Source organism: Myxocyprinus asiaticus, chromosome 15 (assembly GCF_019703515.2).
Source record: "Myxocyprinus asiaticus isolate MX2 ecotype Aquarium Trade chromosome 15, UBuf_Myxa_2, whole genome shotgun sequence".
Classification (NCBI taxonomy): domain Eukaryota; kingdom Metazoa; phylum Chordata; class Actinopteri; order Cypriniformes; family Catostomidae; genus Myxocyprinus; species Myxocyprinus asiaticus.
The window spans coordinates 32,852,085-32,869,032 of NC_059358.1; the positions used below are offsets into that span (position 1 = coordinate 32,852,085).

A 16,948-nucleotide genomic window follows, 5' to 3' on the forward strand; every position below is an offset into this window, starting at 1 on the left:
TCCCTTTAGGAGAATTTGAGTTCTTATTTGTCTCCCTTTATATATCTTATTTGAATATATATATATATATATATATATATATATATATATATATATATATATATATATATATATATTGTACATCTTATTTGGATATACCTTTAATTATCTTATTTTCTTCCTTTATAAACTGTGAGTTAATATTATCAATGGAAAATATATTTTTCTTTATTTTATTTTTTTTTCTTCAAATAGGCTAATAACTATGCAGTTAAACATATTAAGTTTTTTTTTTTTCTTTTTTGCAGTGTAAATATTTTATTCATGAGAACAAATTTGTTGAATCTTTGCCTAGATTCAGTATCTTTTTGAAATATCCCACATTGTACAATCTCTAAAACTCATTAATAATGGCAATGATTAAACATTTCTAAAATATTATTATTTTGTTTTTCTTTCTGGCTGAGATATTTTTTTTTGTTGTCTTTTCCCCTCTTTTTTCCCTGTAATTCTCTTACACAGTACAAATGTTCTGTTTATGAATGTGCTATAAATCTACTTCGCTGAATCCTATGGGGCTTCTGATTTAGGTCTTTTTGGAAAGTACTAATAAAGAATAATTTATATATATATATATATATATATATATATATATATATATATATATATATATATATATATATATATAATTATAGTAAAGTTTATTTACATTTCACATTTATTCAGAAATAGTGTTTTAAAACACTTTAGACTGAATAGAAAGCACGAAACATGTAGAAACTGTTTCATAAAATATAATAACACACAAGACATTAATTAATAAATACATGGGATTCAATAATAAACATACATAGGACAAAACAAATAAGAAAACAAATAAACATTAAGTACCTATGAGAGCATAAAGATTGCGTGGATGCAAAATTATTTTTTAAATTGTGTGTAACATTGCATACTGAACAACACTTATGGAAAAGAACATTTTACTTCACACTGTATTTTAACTACAAACATAATAGATACTTTTAGTTAACTAATTGCATTAAAGAGATTATTCACCCAAAAAAACAAAAAAACAAAAACAAAAAAAAAACACACCCTCTTGTCATTCCAGACCTGTATGACTTTTTTCCCCCTCTGTGGACAATAATGGGAAATGTAATTCAGAATGTTAATCTCAGTCACCATTCACTGTTATTGCATCTTTTTACAAACAATAAAAGTGAATGGTGACTGAAGCTAACATTCTGCTTAACTTCTCCTTTTCTGTTCCAAGGAAGAAAAAAAAAAACATCATGTGAGTATGGAACAACATGAGGTTGAGTTAATGATAACAGATTTTTCATTTTTGAGTGAACTATCCCTTTAAGAAGTACATGGCATTTCTCTGTAAAACTGCATTTGTTTGGTATAGTAGACATGACTCAGCATCAGTCCTCACATGTCACCAAGCTGCTAGAAGTGGATCCTCCAAATTCTTTCTTTGTCTCTTTCTCCCCTTCCTTCCCTTTCTCTCTTTCTAAGTTGGCCTGCGTATCTAAGGTTGCAGTATCCAGTGATGCCCACCCGGCTGATGCATTGCCCTGACCGGACCCTCTCTTCCCTCTACTCTTTCGTGAAGACTCTTTTTTCACACACTCCCCAGACGGCTGACTTGTAGGTGTGCTTCTCCTTCTCCAGCTGTGAATATAAGAAAGACTGATGCTCCCACGATACCCTGTGTTAAAGAAGGGGATAAGAATGGAGGGAAAGAACAAGAAACAGGCAGACATACATATTAAATAAATATAAGGATATGAACTATTGTTTGCTACCTTGTATCTAATTGCATCAGTGGTTTTATGAGGAATGAATAGCCACTTTTCCACCATCGGGCCGAATGGTTCTGAGTACAGTGAGGAACGGTTCCAGTAGCATTTCCCACTTGAGCATGGTTCAGCACGGCACCCGTTCTCGGCCCGGATTTCTCAGCAGTCCTAAAAACTGGAATATGCAATCATCCTCCATAGCACACTCACTCTAACTTTACCTTTCTGGTGGAAAAGCAGCTATTGTGATCATTGAACTCCTCACCATCAGAATCACTCCCCTCTCTGCTCCTTCCTCTCCTCCTCTCTCCATCTTTCCCTCTAAAGCACAGCAGATCATAGACATCCTCTCTGAAGTCGCGGTTCATGATCTGATAGATGAAGGGGTTTATCATGCAGTGTGACTTGGCAAAAATGGCAGGTATCAGTGTGACCTCTGGCCTCAGGCTGGATACAGGATGTGACATATGTCCTTCCACTCCTCCATGCATTGAACCCACAGCTGAACTGGGTGCATTCCCTACTGAATGAGAATGAAGATGATCTGATGTCATATTCCTCCAGGAACCAAAAGCATCTGGAAAGTGTTCTGGAGAGGTCCAGTTGATTAGGAAGGGAAAACCAAAGACATCAGAGAACCCTCCACCATGCCCGATCCCAGTTCCGGACATTCCGGCCAAGAGAGGCGTTCCTCCATCATCTCCAGGGTGCTCCTCTCGAGCAGTTAGAGCGGAGTAAAGTGAAACAATCGCATAGGGAGTCCAGGCAATCAGAAATGAGGAACACACCACTGCTGCTGTCTGAAAGTTTCAGAAAAAATGTGTCGTTTTTTTAAACTGTATTACACAAGAATGAGGCGTAAAGTTACATTTGAGCCATATAAAGAGAGATTTGAATAAAAATGTGCACTCAGAAATACAGTTTTAGAATTACTTAAACTATCATGTCAAGTGGTTTATGGCTGTGTACATTATAATTATGCAGTCATTTAGCTGGCACTATTATCCATAGTGTCCTAAAGTACACTTATTACAAGTTCAGCACTTGCTAAAGGGCTCAATTGTAATGGCTCATCTCTCAGCCTTTGTAGGACACTTTGTTGAACCAGCAGCCTTTTTATTAAGAATCATGAGTTTTGTCCACTACACCACTTTTACATCATATGGCTCTTGGTTGGGTGAAAAGCAGGTTGTGACATGTTCGGTGCATGTCGAGGGACAAAAATAATTTTACCAAATATTTGTGTTAATGTTGTGTTAAGCTAAAAAGCACTCAATTAAATCTAATGAGACAAAGCAGCTAGCTTAGTCTCACCATGTAACCTGGGCTCCTTACCCTTGGTAGTAATTTCAGTAAAAAGGGATTTAATAAAACCAACTAAATGTATATTTGGATCATTTCCAACATTTTATGGATGATCAATTAGAGTGGGTACCTTTGTCAGCCGGAGATCTTTGCTGCTGTGAGTGACATTTGATGAAGGAATTGAGGCCAATACACGACCAGACCGATACACCTGAGATATTACAACATCGTGAGTGAAAATTAAAAATTATTTTCATAGTCTCAAATGTGTCAGTTCATCTGCACACAAGTATGTATTAAATATTTTTTAAGCTTGATTAAATATATTTTTATCATTTTAGTTGATATCAGTAATTATATTATATTATATTACATATATATTTTTTATACTTTATTATGTATTTTTTAGACTGAATTATTTGTGATCCTACACTCTTAAAAATTGCTGTTAATTTACTTCAAAATATCAACAGTATAATCCTGTTATTTTTAAATACAGTACATTACTGTTAATTTTGGTTGGTTAAATGACTTAGACGTAATATTACGGTATTTTACAGTATTGATTGCTCAAAGGAAAGAAAACAGTACTTTACAGTATTTTTTGCATTGCATTTTGGGAACACAAGACTACAGTGAGCCCACACGTGTTTAAGGGGTGATTTTTTTCACCCATCTTCATCTTCTGAATTAATAGGTGAGTACCGTTTTGCTTTGCTTTTTAGCATAGCCATAAAACATTACATTTATGTTCAACTCATATTGTGCTGTGATAATGATTTTGGTAGCCTACCTGCCATCAGATCCCAATATCAACTAAATAAGCTGATTGTAACATTATATTTCTGTCAAGATCTTTGTTTCTTTTACTAAAATTGTTTTCTTTAAGTGATTTGTTGTCAGATTGAATAATGCACTGGATTTGGGTTAATTTGTTAATTTGCATGTCAGATTTGAAATTGGAGTCACACAAAACAGTGCAGAAACACCTCACTCAAGCGGTCAGTGTGCTCAGATAACGATAACAACTTTAACGTTCAGATCTGGGCTGCAAATCGCAAAAGCATTTTAAGCTTAAATAGGTTGTAGAAACCATTGGTGACAATACTTTCTACAATCTACTTACAACGAAGTCGAAGTATACAACGGTTTTGGGAAACGCAGCTGAACAGCTGATAATGTTAAGTTTTATGCAGGGATGCATGATATTCCTTCTCTTTTAATCTGAAAACATTGGTGATACTGGAATTGTATCTAACTTTTTAAACACTTGTTTCAGTGGGAAACCAACTGTAACTGTGACACTGAGTGCAGCTGGATTTCTGAAACGGATCTTCCATATTACAGGGTGAGATTCATAAAAACTTAACTTCTTTTTATTCTGCGAAGTGCAGCTTTCAAACAACGTTGCCAATTTTATTTAAATAATGTTCCATTGTTGTCTCTGTAGCGCGCTGAAATGACAAGCATCTTCGTTTGTGTTATGATGATGATAGAAAATCATACACATTTGGCATGGCATTAAGGTGAGTAAATGATGATTGAATTTTTATATTTGGGTGATCTATTCCTTTAAGAAAGCTCTCCTGACACTAATTATGAATACACACATTTGTTTTTCAGGCGTTTCATCGGGATAATCCTGAGAGAGGCACCAAGGCTGGACGAGGCAAAGTCCTGTCAAAGTGTACGGGGAAAGTCGCCCAGAAAAAGATGACATCAGTCAACCCTCGTGTCTCCAGTCTACTAAAGAAACTAATGGACTTTGAGTGGGACTTTATATAAGTCAGTGAACCCAGTCATTCACACACACACACTCACTCAACTCACTCAAACTCACACAAACACTCACATACGAACACTATCTCACACTCAACACACACAAACTCACACAAACACTCTCTCTCTCACACACACACACACACACACACACACACACACACACACACACACACACACACACACTCAACACACACAAACTCTCTCACACACACTCAACACACACAAACTCACACAAACACTCTCTCTCACACACACACACTCAACACACACAGTCACACAAACACTCTCACACACACACAAACAGTCTCACACACACACACACTCAACACACACAAACTCACACAAACACTCTCACACACACACAAACAGTCTCACACACACACACACTCAACACACACTCTCTCACACACACACACACTCAATACACACAAACTCGCACAAACACTCACACACACAAACACATGCACACACACACAAACTCACACAAACACTTTCTCAGACACTCACACACACACATACATACACACACACACACACACAAACTCACATAAACATTTTCTCAGACACTCACACACACATACAGACACACACACACACACACACACACAAACTCACACAAACACTTTCTCAGACACTCACACACACTGTTTTAGTCATTCATTCAGCCACTTTCTCAGTTATTTACTGAGTGTTTGTGTCCAGAGTTCAGTGTTTGGACAGACAGAGATTTGTTATTATTTGTTATAATATGTATTTATTATTTATATGGCTGAAATGTAAGTTTATTTACCCAAATCAGCTTTGGGCTTTGTTTTACCAATTGCTTTATAATTTTGTACAGATGTTTTGCAAGAATGGGGTTTTGCAAATAAAGAGAGACGTTTTGAAAAGACACTTTGAAGCTGTATTATTTGTCTTAAAAGTTTAAGTCACCATTTCAAAGGCTACATTTATACACTATTAAAACATGGTATTTTTTATTGCAAGACTAAGGAATAATTTATTAAATCACAAGGTTTAGAAAAAAAGTAAACACATTGTATTCCTTTTTGCTAGCAGTCCATTACTCAATAGCTTATACAGTAGCATGTAGTGTATTTTTACTGTAGTTTACAGTAAAAACCTGCAAATATACCTCTTGTGAAAAAGTGCAAATAAACAGTAATTAACTGCTAATCTTTTTGTCAGTATTGTACTGTAAAGGTATTAAAATAACAGCTTTATGCTGTATTTGTAAAAACAGTAGCAAACTGTAAATTTCAGCTACAGCAAGATACTGTTAATTTTACAGTAACTTGCTGGCAACCCTGCTGCCAGTTCTTTACTGTTTTTTTACGGGAAAATTTTTAACAGTGTATATACTGTATAACTAAACTCTTATTTTAGAAAGGGATTTAGTAGTGCAGTTCTAATAATGTCATGTCAGTTGTTGTTGTTTACCTGTTACCTTTTTTTCCATTTCTGTTTTTCTCTTACCGTGACGAGGATAGCAAAGTATGAGGCAATGATGGTGAAGGTTGGTATTCCAAAGCAGAGTGTCAGGATAACAAAAATATAGACTCTGTCATTCAGAGAAGACTTCATTCTCCACCTGTAGCCATGGTAGCAATATATAAATGCATCAACACAGGGAAAACTATATGAATGCATACCCACCAGGGAGAAATGTATGAATACATCAACGCATGTTTCTGTGCTGTGGGCATGTTCTAATGTTTTTTTTTTTTGTTTTTTTTTTTTTTGGTAAAATTATGCTTTCAGCTGCATAGAAGTGAAACTCGTTTGTACTGGTCCCTTGAGCATGCATTCTAAAAATATACTGCAAGTATACAACAGCAAATAATTTGGGAATAGGTTTACAACCTTATATAGGATTACTTTTCACTAAGTTTATGGTACAGTTACCAGTTTATGGTACAGCTGGTCCCAAACGGTTCAGGTCCATAACTACCAAAGCCAAATGCAGGAAGTGAGGCCCAGAACATTGTATAGATCCACACCAGAGCAATAGACAGAGAGGCATGTCTTTTCTCAATCCACTGACCTGAGTCAGAGGAAAAGAGACATAAATAAACATAAACAAGCTTGTTTGATGACTCCATAGTTGCTGGAAGAATTGAAATATACTGGTATTACTGCCATAATCTGATTGTGTTATCTCAGAGGAGAAAACACAATATCAGAATCAGAGATTTATATTTTGCATTGGATATGTTTAAACGACAACTGTAATCTCTATGGAGATCTTGTGCAATGACACATAAAGTTAAAGTAATGGAGACCAGGGTCAACTCTAACAGGGGACAATTGTAACACTAAATTTCTTAAATCAGCAACAAGTTAAAGTTGCCAATTGGTTACTAATGAAAAATAAATTGTATGACTGAACTGAGTGGCTGAATCTTTAAAATATGCAATGGACATTATTTCATTAAAGTATCCCATTGAATACTGTTCTCGACTTATAAGATGATCAAGATATTTAAAAAGATTAAACTCATTGCAAATAATTATAACGTGGGTTCCACTTAGACTTTTGCTTAAACACATATTAGCTAAAAGAATTAGAACCAAGTAAAGACTATTTAGTAATATTAATAAGTTCTAAGGCAAGGATATTTTTACTTTGATGTGTGCACTTATTTGAGATTATTTGAGAATATTTTTTCAAGTGCTTCCAGCCATTGTTCCAATCACATCTCTGATAGAGTAATTGTAACATTTTGACACCACGTACACACTGCAGCTAAATTCGGTTGTCAGATCACCTTTTATCCTGTTTTGTATACACACAGTTTGATAAAATACGGGAGTGACAACCGCATTCTACAGCTTAAAAGGATAGTTCACCCCAAAAAATGAAAATTCTCTTATCATTTACTCACCCTCCTGGCATCCCAGATGTGTGACTTTCTTTCTTTTGCAGAACACAAATGAAGATTTTGAGAAGAATTTTTCAGCTCTGTAGGTTCATACAATGCAAGTGAATGGGTGCCAAAATTGTGAAGCTCCAAAATCCATATAAAGGGAGCATAAAAGTAATCCATATGACTCCAGTGGTTAAATCCGTATCTTCTGAAGCAATATGATAGGTATGGGTGAGAAACAGATCAATATTTAAGTCATTGTTCATCATAAATTCTTCTCCCTGCCCAGTAGGGGGTGATATGCACGAAGAATGTGAATCAGCAAAAACAAATGGACAAAATGAAAGAAAAGGGACTTAAATATTGATCTGTGTCTCACCCACACCCATTATATGAAGTCTTATGGATTACTTTTATGTTGACCTTATGTGGATTTTGGAGCTTCAAAATGTTGGCACCCATTCACTTACATTGTATGGAGATATTCTTCTAAAAATCTTCATTTGAGTTCAGCAGAAAAAGAAAGTCATACACATCTGGGATGAAATGAGGGTGAATAAATGATGAGAGTAATTGTTTGTCCAAAAATGTATTGTCCAAAAACACAATTAAACCTGTTCTTCCATCAATAATTCAAAAAAAAAAAGAAAAAAAAACGTTTTTGACAGATGTGCACAGCCATTCAAACTGGACTGGATAAACTGGAGCATCTCATTTGATGTGCAATATCAAAACATAAAATGGCACTGTATACATAAGAACATTAGGGACAATTACCATATTGAAAGCTACAGATCTTGAAGCAGCGGTCAAGGGAGATAAGGCAGGTGGTGATGAGGGATCCAATGCCAAAAACAAAGCCCTGAAACCCATACCACAAACATCCTGTTTCACCAAAAATCCATGCATGGGACAGACTAAAAGAGAGGAAAAAAGAGAGAAGCAGTTTCAGTAACAGTAACAAAATCCAGAGAACAGCAAATCCAAAAAAATATCCAGAAGAACTATTTAAAATGCTCAAATTCCACAATAACTCAAATCATCTAAACAGCACATGCTACTGTCTCTTATCCATTATAAACTCTGGTTACGTTTTAATAGTAAGCATGTGAACCAAAAACACAATCCAAAAAGCCAGACAGAGTGACCCTTTATCCATTTGTCATGTAAGCTCTATAATGTCTGTTTTACTGACCCAAAATGTCCAATGAATATACAGCACTGTAAAGTTAATAAATTATGAGCTGCAACCTGGAAGCACATGAGAAGTACTGACCTAAGATTTTAGAGAATTTGTATTTTCTTTCTCCTAACAAATGTATTTGTAATTTAATGACATAAAATTATAGCCTAAATTAAAGACCCAAAGAAATGGCTTAATATGCACCACTTGCTTTCCTGTGCCTTAAACAGGAAGTTGGGCTTTTGTTGTTGTTGTTGTTTTTAAATAGCCAGTGGCTTTTAGTTTACATCACAGCCATAACACAACTTGCTACTTGCTATATTGCTTGTCAGACAGAGACAGGAAGTGTTAGGGTAGGGACATGCTCATTCTAGAGAGCATTTGACTCGACAAAATTTGTTCACGTCCCTCAGTACAAGATGAATCTTAGATATTTTGGGATAGTTTTCCTGAAAGGCTGTAAATATGTGTTGGTCTATGTCTGCTAAAAGTTTGTTTTGTCAATGTTTTGTGAATGAGTGAGCTAGCATTTAGATGATCTTAAAGCTAATACACAAGGACTATAAAGCCACAAAACTCCAGTTTGGAGTCCATGCAGTTTAAGTCAAAGTGATATAGGCTATAATATAAAACAATGCACTTTGTTTTCTGTATACAACGGATACAAGAGCACATCTAAAGTGTTTTCCTTTGACTAAATTCCTGTTAAATGTTAAATTGTCTCTCAAGCCAAATCAGCTCAATATTATTCCTTGGTCTACACCCAGATAGCAAGAGCCTTTGGGCCAAATGTGGAACCTAGCCATCACACATCTGGCCCAGATCTGGCATGGCTAAACACATTTGGGCCAAACCTGTCACCATATATGTTATGCCAAAGCTTGAGAATTGGAGGGAATTTTCTCTTGAGTCACAACTGGCATTGACAACAAATAGCTGAGAGCCATGTGTGGCTTGGCTATGGGAAATATTAACTTGTGGTTGACATTTGGTTTGTACTTGGAAAAACACATGTAGACAGGTGTGGGAGTCCACACCTCAGCCTGTTCAACAATGCCATTGGTTGGTCTTGTTTTTATTGCATCTTCTTTCAATTCCTATTGGTGGATTAGTGAAACTGTTACTGCAGCAGCAAATTAAACACTGGACTGTGGCCTTTTGTCCCACTCTTTTCTCTCCTCACAACTGCCGTATCCTTACACACCCTTAAGTAGCTTCAGAAAAGTGGAGTTTTGGCATTTTAAAATCCTATTACTGATATATTCCCATCAGACGAAATGACTGGATGCCACCCCTTACTCAACACTTGCCACCTCTTTGCCACCCCTGGCAAAAAATCCTGGACACACCCCTGCAGTCAGGCCTTAACAGAACTCACCAAAACAACAATTATATTTAAGGCCCATGTATGGGCCACACAAGCTTTTCTAATTTGGCTAATTGAGTTATGGCACTGTTTTGGTTCAGTTATGGCAAAAAAGATATGCACCAGATTTGGACCGTCATTCACTTTCTGAGTTGGGCCACATTCAAGCTATTTATTTGGGCCAAAGCTGTGCCAAAAGGAAATTTGCTGACTGGGAAATTATGTAATAGCATCATTAATGGCTTTCATATGGACTGCCATATGGACTCCTTTCTTAACCAACACAAAACTCTTTCCTCGTGTGATACCTGTACTCTAAAAGACATTAGAGTTACATTTGATACATTTGTGATATCAAAGACTAATACCCTGACAGGCTTTGGCAAACACAAACAGAGCTTTTCTGTACTTGTAATGAAGACTACGGGCATACCAAAGTAAACAAATTAGTGTTACCCTCTAAACGTTTTATTAAAATCATGCCTCATCTAGATATGGTGATACCTCGAGATGATGAGACATGGCGCTCCCAGCAGGCTGTAGCCGAAATCACACACAGCCAGATTGATGGTCATGAGCTCGTGCGCTCTGAGCTTCTTTCTCCTCTGACCGTATACCAACAGCACCAGGCCATTCCCAACCACAGACACCACACCTGAGACATACGCACACAGAATATACAGCAATATTAAGGATTATGTGAGCGCATGTTAGTTTTAAGCATCTCAAAATTCGGTAACACTTTACAATAAGGTTCCATCCGTTAACGTTAGTTTATATTCCGGGTTCAAAACAAGTTAAAATCAATCAACAGCATTTGTGACATAATGTTGATTACCACAAAATAATTTCGACTCGTCCCTCCTTTTCTTAAAAAAAAAGAAAAAAGAAAAAGAAAAGAAAAAGAAAGAAAAGAAAAAATCGAGGTGACAGTGAGGCACTTGCAATGGAAGTGAATGGGGCCAATTTTATATTAATTTAATACATTAGGTATCATGAACAAACAATTAACAATATAATAATATAAATATTTTTTTTTACAGAATTTATTCATCTTAGTTAATGTTAGTTAATAAAAATACAATTGTTCATTGTTAGTTCATGTTAGTTCATAGTGCATTAACTAATGTTAACTAATACAACTTTTGATTTTAAATATTTATTAGTATATACTGAAATTAACATTAAAAAAGATTAATAAATACTGTAAAAATATTGTTCATTGTAAGTTCATGTTAACTAATGTTGTTAACTTATGTTAACAAATGGAACCTTATTGTAAAGTGTTACCAGAAATTCAAACATCTGTGTTGAGTGGTAAACTGAAACAACCAAACTAAAAATATTGATCTGGCCTTGACTACATAGTAGATTATTTTCCCATCTGACGTAGCCTATATAATGCATTGATTAATAAATATAGCCTTACAGTGGTGTTCAAAGGTCTATGTCCATTGTGAAATTGTAATACATTTTTTATTACAAATTATATTATCAGCATAATTTCAGAGACCTCAGATTTTTGGACCCCACTGTAGATAATGCAATGTATAGACCATTAAAGCAATATAATAGTGTATGGCCATCACGGTGACACTGTGACTGACCTGTGATGATGAGGAAGATTGCTATGCTAAGATCAGCGGATGAAGAAAGGTGAGAGCGGAAGGCAGGAGGGATGGAGGACGGGACAGAGACAGACCCCATCCATGAGCCATTCAATCCCTTAGACATTAACTACTGAGAGAGAGAGAGAGAGAGAGAGAGAGAGAGAGAGAGAGAGAGAGAGAGAGAGAGAGAATTGTTGTCATAAAGTCCAGGAAGAATTAATTGGTTTTAAAATCCCTAACTAATTTGTAATAATGAATCATCTAAATCTTAATTAAGGCTGGACTTAAACATTAAACAAGAATGAAAAAAAATATAGCTGCATATTCAAAAAGTATTAAATTACCATGATAGCACTTTACAATAAGGTTTTATATGTTAACGTTAGTTAACACAATAGTGAATGAGCTAAAAATTAAATAAACTCTTTCAGAACTTATTAATCTTTGGCAATGTACATTTCTACAAAAATACAGTTTTTCACATCATAAGTTGTTTATGTTAAAATTTGTTAATATATCTATTATGAACTAACAACAAACACTAGTGTAATAAAATATTGATTGAAAAATTAATTTAAAACAGGAAAAACATGACAATTACTTTTTAAAAAAAAACTTATATTTATAACCCAAGATAAAAGACAAATATCTATTGCATTCAAGAGTGATTACGATTGTTTCACTATAGTGAGCTCTACGCTCAGGCTTTAGCCAAGACTATGCAGAAGCATTAAACATTAGAAGTAGAAGCACAGCTGATCAAAGCAGAAAGCAAAAGTTTTAATCACCTTCCTCTTTGCCAGTCCTTTCCCTCCTGTGATTATCTCTCTCAGTGTTTCTCAGTCTGCCACTGTCCGTTAATCTCAAAGTGAAATGCTTGCTTTTCAGTTTTAAGCGTCTTTTGTTCTTGTTTCTCTGTTTATACGAAAGGAGTGAATCAATTTTGTTGTGGTCAGTCAGGACCTTCAGGATTCATGCACACACCAGACAAACCCTCCCATCCTTTTGATCCTCCCTCTATTACTTTCTCTCTCTCTTTCTGTATTTGCACCTCTACCTAACTCTTATCCCTTCCTCTCAATCCTTTGCACTTTAACTTTGGAAGTGGGGGATACCACCAATGAAAGTTTGTTAGATGCCAGAAGCTATTAATGATGTTTAAGTGAGTATGGGAGAAGTGACTCTTGGCAGACTCAGCACAAGATTAATAGAGCACTATGACATAATCTGTGTATGTGTGTAAGAGAGAGAGGAGGGGAATGCAGTGGGGTGGCATCACATATTGAAGAGTAAATGTGCATAAGTAATAGCAGTCTGAACTGAGCAACATAAGTCTCTAATCCTCGAGCCCCATTTTTATCAAAAGAATTGGACGGCTTAAAACAGTAAAAGTACATGCAAACACACACACACATACATTTAAGGACAAGATGTCCCATAAATGTCCTCGAATGTTCAAATCAATAATCAGAATCAGAGCCATATGCAACTATTCATTCATTTTTCTACAAGATGATTGTTGGGACCCTTGCATTGTAAATAACCGTTGCGAATGGCATTATTAAAAAAAAGAATTCAACTTCCATTATAAATGACATGGTAAACAATGTTATGCACTCTTCAGTGAAAGCATTTATGTTTCCTTGGTTTTATTGTATTATTAAAGGGCTAGTTCACCCATAAATGAAAATTCTGTCATCATTTACTCATCCCCATGCTGTTTCAAACCTAAATTACTTTATTTCTTAAGTGAAAAACAAAAGGAGGCTTTAGGCAGAATGTTACTCTCGGTCACCATTCACTTTCAATGCATCTTTTTTTTTCCATACAATGAAAGTGAATGGTGACCAAGAGTAACATTCTGCCTAACATCTCCTTTTGTGTTCCACACAAGAAAGAAAGTCATACGGGTTTGGAACAATGCAAGTTTTCGGTTTTTCTGTGAACTATACCTTTAAGATTGGAAAAAAAAAAGAAAAGAAAAAAATCTATATCAATATAATCAATATATATATATATATATATATATATATATAAGAAAAGCAATAAATTAATAAAAGAAAGTTCAGTTATTCCATAGGTGACCTATTAATTATTATTATTATTTTTATTTTTTATTTTTTGCCCCCAGTACACCATGTTCGTCATTGTCAAAGTGCCCTGCTAATGCAATACATTAATGGTATGTTGAAACGGAGGAGGATAGCTGTGTCCACTGTACTGCTCTTATTCCCACATCAATAACATTGATAGACATATTTCATAAAGGTCCATCAGGTAAAATAATGGCCTGCCTATGTCAGGTTGCATTATTCATGGAAAACTACCCCCCGATCTACAAATGGACAGAGTATTGAACTAAAAGAGAGTGTCATGGAGCAAAAGATAATGTGATAGAGAGCTTAGATGAGTGCACAGTGTAAAAGCAACAGACAAGGGAATGTGAATTCAGTTGAAAACAGTAGGAGGTTACAAAATATTAAAAATGACTTACATGGCCATTATAAATTGTTGGCCCCTACACTAAGAAACCAGGTCCAGTAAAATGTGGGAATGTATTCTCAGGAACAGTGATCACGTTCAAATGCATATCATTTTCTGATTGAGGTCTGTATTCTGGTTAAGCCTTTACTCTAAAGACTTTTACATGCTTTGTACAGCTAATGGAATACACCTGCATGCCTGGTAATCAGCATATTCTGAATAACTATGAACATTCTTTTCCTGCTTTGTGGAAACCCTGGAGATCCTTGCTTTAGCCATTCATTTTAATTAAGTTTCGGCAATTCTGCATAGTAATATGGCCACAATATTATTCATGTCCTTGACAACAGCACATGAGAACAATGAATTGCAAAAGCCAGAATGTTATATTCCATTTGTCTATCTGTATATATTGATTTATGTCCATTTCTAGTAATGTTAGTGAACAACCCATCTCACACCAAAAAAGTTTTTTCTCAATAGCATGACCTTTGACAACTGCCCACTTTAACTGCCCATTTTATGAATTTCATTTGGACATGCATAAAATGTAAATTCAACCTAAAGTCAATATTCCATTGTTTAAGTTACAGAATTTTAATTAAAACTGTCAATTAAGTGGTCTTACTCAGATTTCTAGAATCCAGAATAATGGCTAAATCAGGTTATGGCAAACAGGTTGATGTTTACATGACACAAGCATAACCAGAATAGAACCAAATTCCACTATTAATCAGAATTGTCATGCGTACGTAAACACTGTCATTGAGCACATATACATACATGGTCTTACACTGATTATGCTTAATATGCCAACAACATACTATAAAAAGGTTTTTTTTATTGTGGTTTGATCAAAAACGGTTTAGGCATAAATGTAAAAATCAGCACTCATTGATTTTTGCCTATTACCCCAATTTTGTGTTGCATGCAAACACATTTACAGCTTACCAATGTGTACAAGTGTTGTGTGTTTGCAAGTTTATTTGATGTTATAAGTAGCGAATAACCCAGTGATTTTAAGTTAGGTAAACATGGTTTTCTTACATTGCCAGATATGAAACTTTTTTTGGTAGTTATCACCGCATTGATGGGCATGTAATCACACTCACTTATGTCCATTTAAAAGACAACTCTTTGTTTTAACTTTTCACCCACTGGTTGGATTTCCCACTCTGCATCAAATTCATTAAACCTGCAAAAAAATCAATCTTGAAATATCATTGTGGAAAATATACACAGGCGGCCAAAAGTTTGGAATAATGTACAGATTTTGCTCTTATGGAAAGAAATTGGTACTTTTATTCACCAAAGTGGCATTCAACTGATCACAATGTATGTCAGGACATTAATAATGTGAAAAATTACTATTACAATTTGAAAAAAAAAAAAAAAAAAATTCAGAACTTCTAAAACTACTTCAGAGAGTTCTCATCAAGAAATCCTCCACATGCAGCAATGACAGCTTTGCAGATCTTTGGCATTCTAGCTGCCAGTTTGTCCAGATACTCAGGTGACATTTCACCCCACGCTTCCCATAGCACTTGCCATAGATGTGGCTGTCTTGTCGGGCACTTCTCATGCACCTTAAAATCTAGCTGATCCCACAAAAGCTCAATGGGGTTAAGATCCATAAAACTCTTTTCCAATTATCTGTTGTCCAATGTCTGTGTTTCTTTGCCCACTCTAACCTTTTCTTTTTGTTTCAAAAGTGGCTTTTTCTTTGCAATTCTTCCCATAAGGCCTGCACCCCCGAGTCTTCTCTTTACTGTTGTACATGAAACTGGTGTTGAGCGGATAGAATTCAATGAAGCTGTCAGCCGAGGACATGTGAGGCGTCTATTTCTCAAACTAAAGACTCTGATGTACTTACCGTCTTGTTTAGTTGTACATCTGGCCTTCCACATCTTTCTGTCCTTGTTAGAGCCAGTTGTCCTTTGTCTTTGAAGACTGTAGTGTACACCTTTGTATGAAATCTTCAGTTTTTGGGCAGTTTCAAGCATTGTATAGCCTTCATTCCTCAAAACAATGTTTGACGAGTTTAGAGAAAGCCGTTCCTTTTTTGACCTAATATTGACCTTAAGACATGACAGTCTATTGCATGCTGTGGCAACTCAGAAACAAAGACAATGTTAAGCTTAATTTAACAAACCAAATAGATTAAACTGTTTGATATATTGGCAAGTGATTTTCTAGTACCAAATTAGCATGCTTAAAGGATAAGGTGTTGGAGTGATGGCTGCTGGAAATGGGGCCTGTCTAGATTTGATCAATTTACTTTTCAAAATAGTGATGGTGCATTTTTTTTATATCAGTAATGTCCTGACTATACTTTGATCAGTTTAATGCCACTTTGGTAAATTAAAGTACCAGTTTCCTTCCGAAACAGCAAAATCTGTACATTATTCCAAACTTGCTGCCAGTGTAGGTTGCCATGGAAACAAATTAACAACTCTGGCATGCTGTAATGAACAGGGAGAGAACAAGTGTTTAGTTTTAGAACAAGTGCTCACATCCAGAGCATGTTACTAGATATAAAATAACACAGACAGATGTTTCTCCAA

General features: G+C 35.4%; 1 protein-coding gene across 3 annotated transcripts; it reads right to left on the bottom strand.

Moving 5' to 3' along the window:
• Positions 1-758: 758 nt before the first annotated feature.
• LOC127452807 (opsin-5-like) lies at positions 759-12,810 on the bottom strand. Of its 3 annotated transcripts, none has more exons than XM_051718536.1 (9): positions 12,689-12,810; positions 11,898-12,030; positions 10,795-10,945; positions 8,519-8,658; positions 6,780-6,918; positions 6,351-6,465; positions 3,223-3,303; positions 2,053-2,587; positions 759-1,696 (listed from the first exon to the last, which is right to left on the bottom strand). In XM_051718536.1, the coding sequence occupies exons 2-9, from the start codon at positions 12,022-12,024 to the stop codon at positions 1,410-1,412; spliced, it is 1,575 nt and encodes a 524-aa protein (XP_051574496.1). In that variant the 5' UTR covers positions 12,025-12,030; positions 12,689-12,810; the 3' UTR covers positions 759-1,409. The 3 variants fall into 3 exon arrangements, 2 of the variants coding, with proteins under 2 accessions (XP_051574496.1, XP_051574497.1); XR_007899314.1 differs by having other exon boundaries at positions 1,577-1,696; positions 1,794-2,587; XM_051718537.1 differs by lacking the exon at positions 3,223-3,303.
• Positions 12,811-16,948: the final 4,138 nt, after the last annotated feature.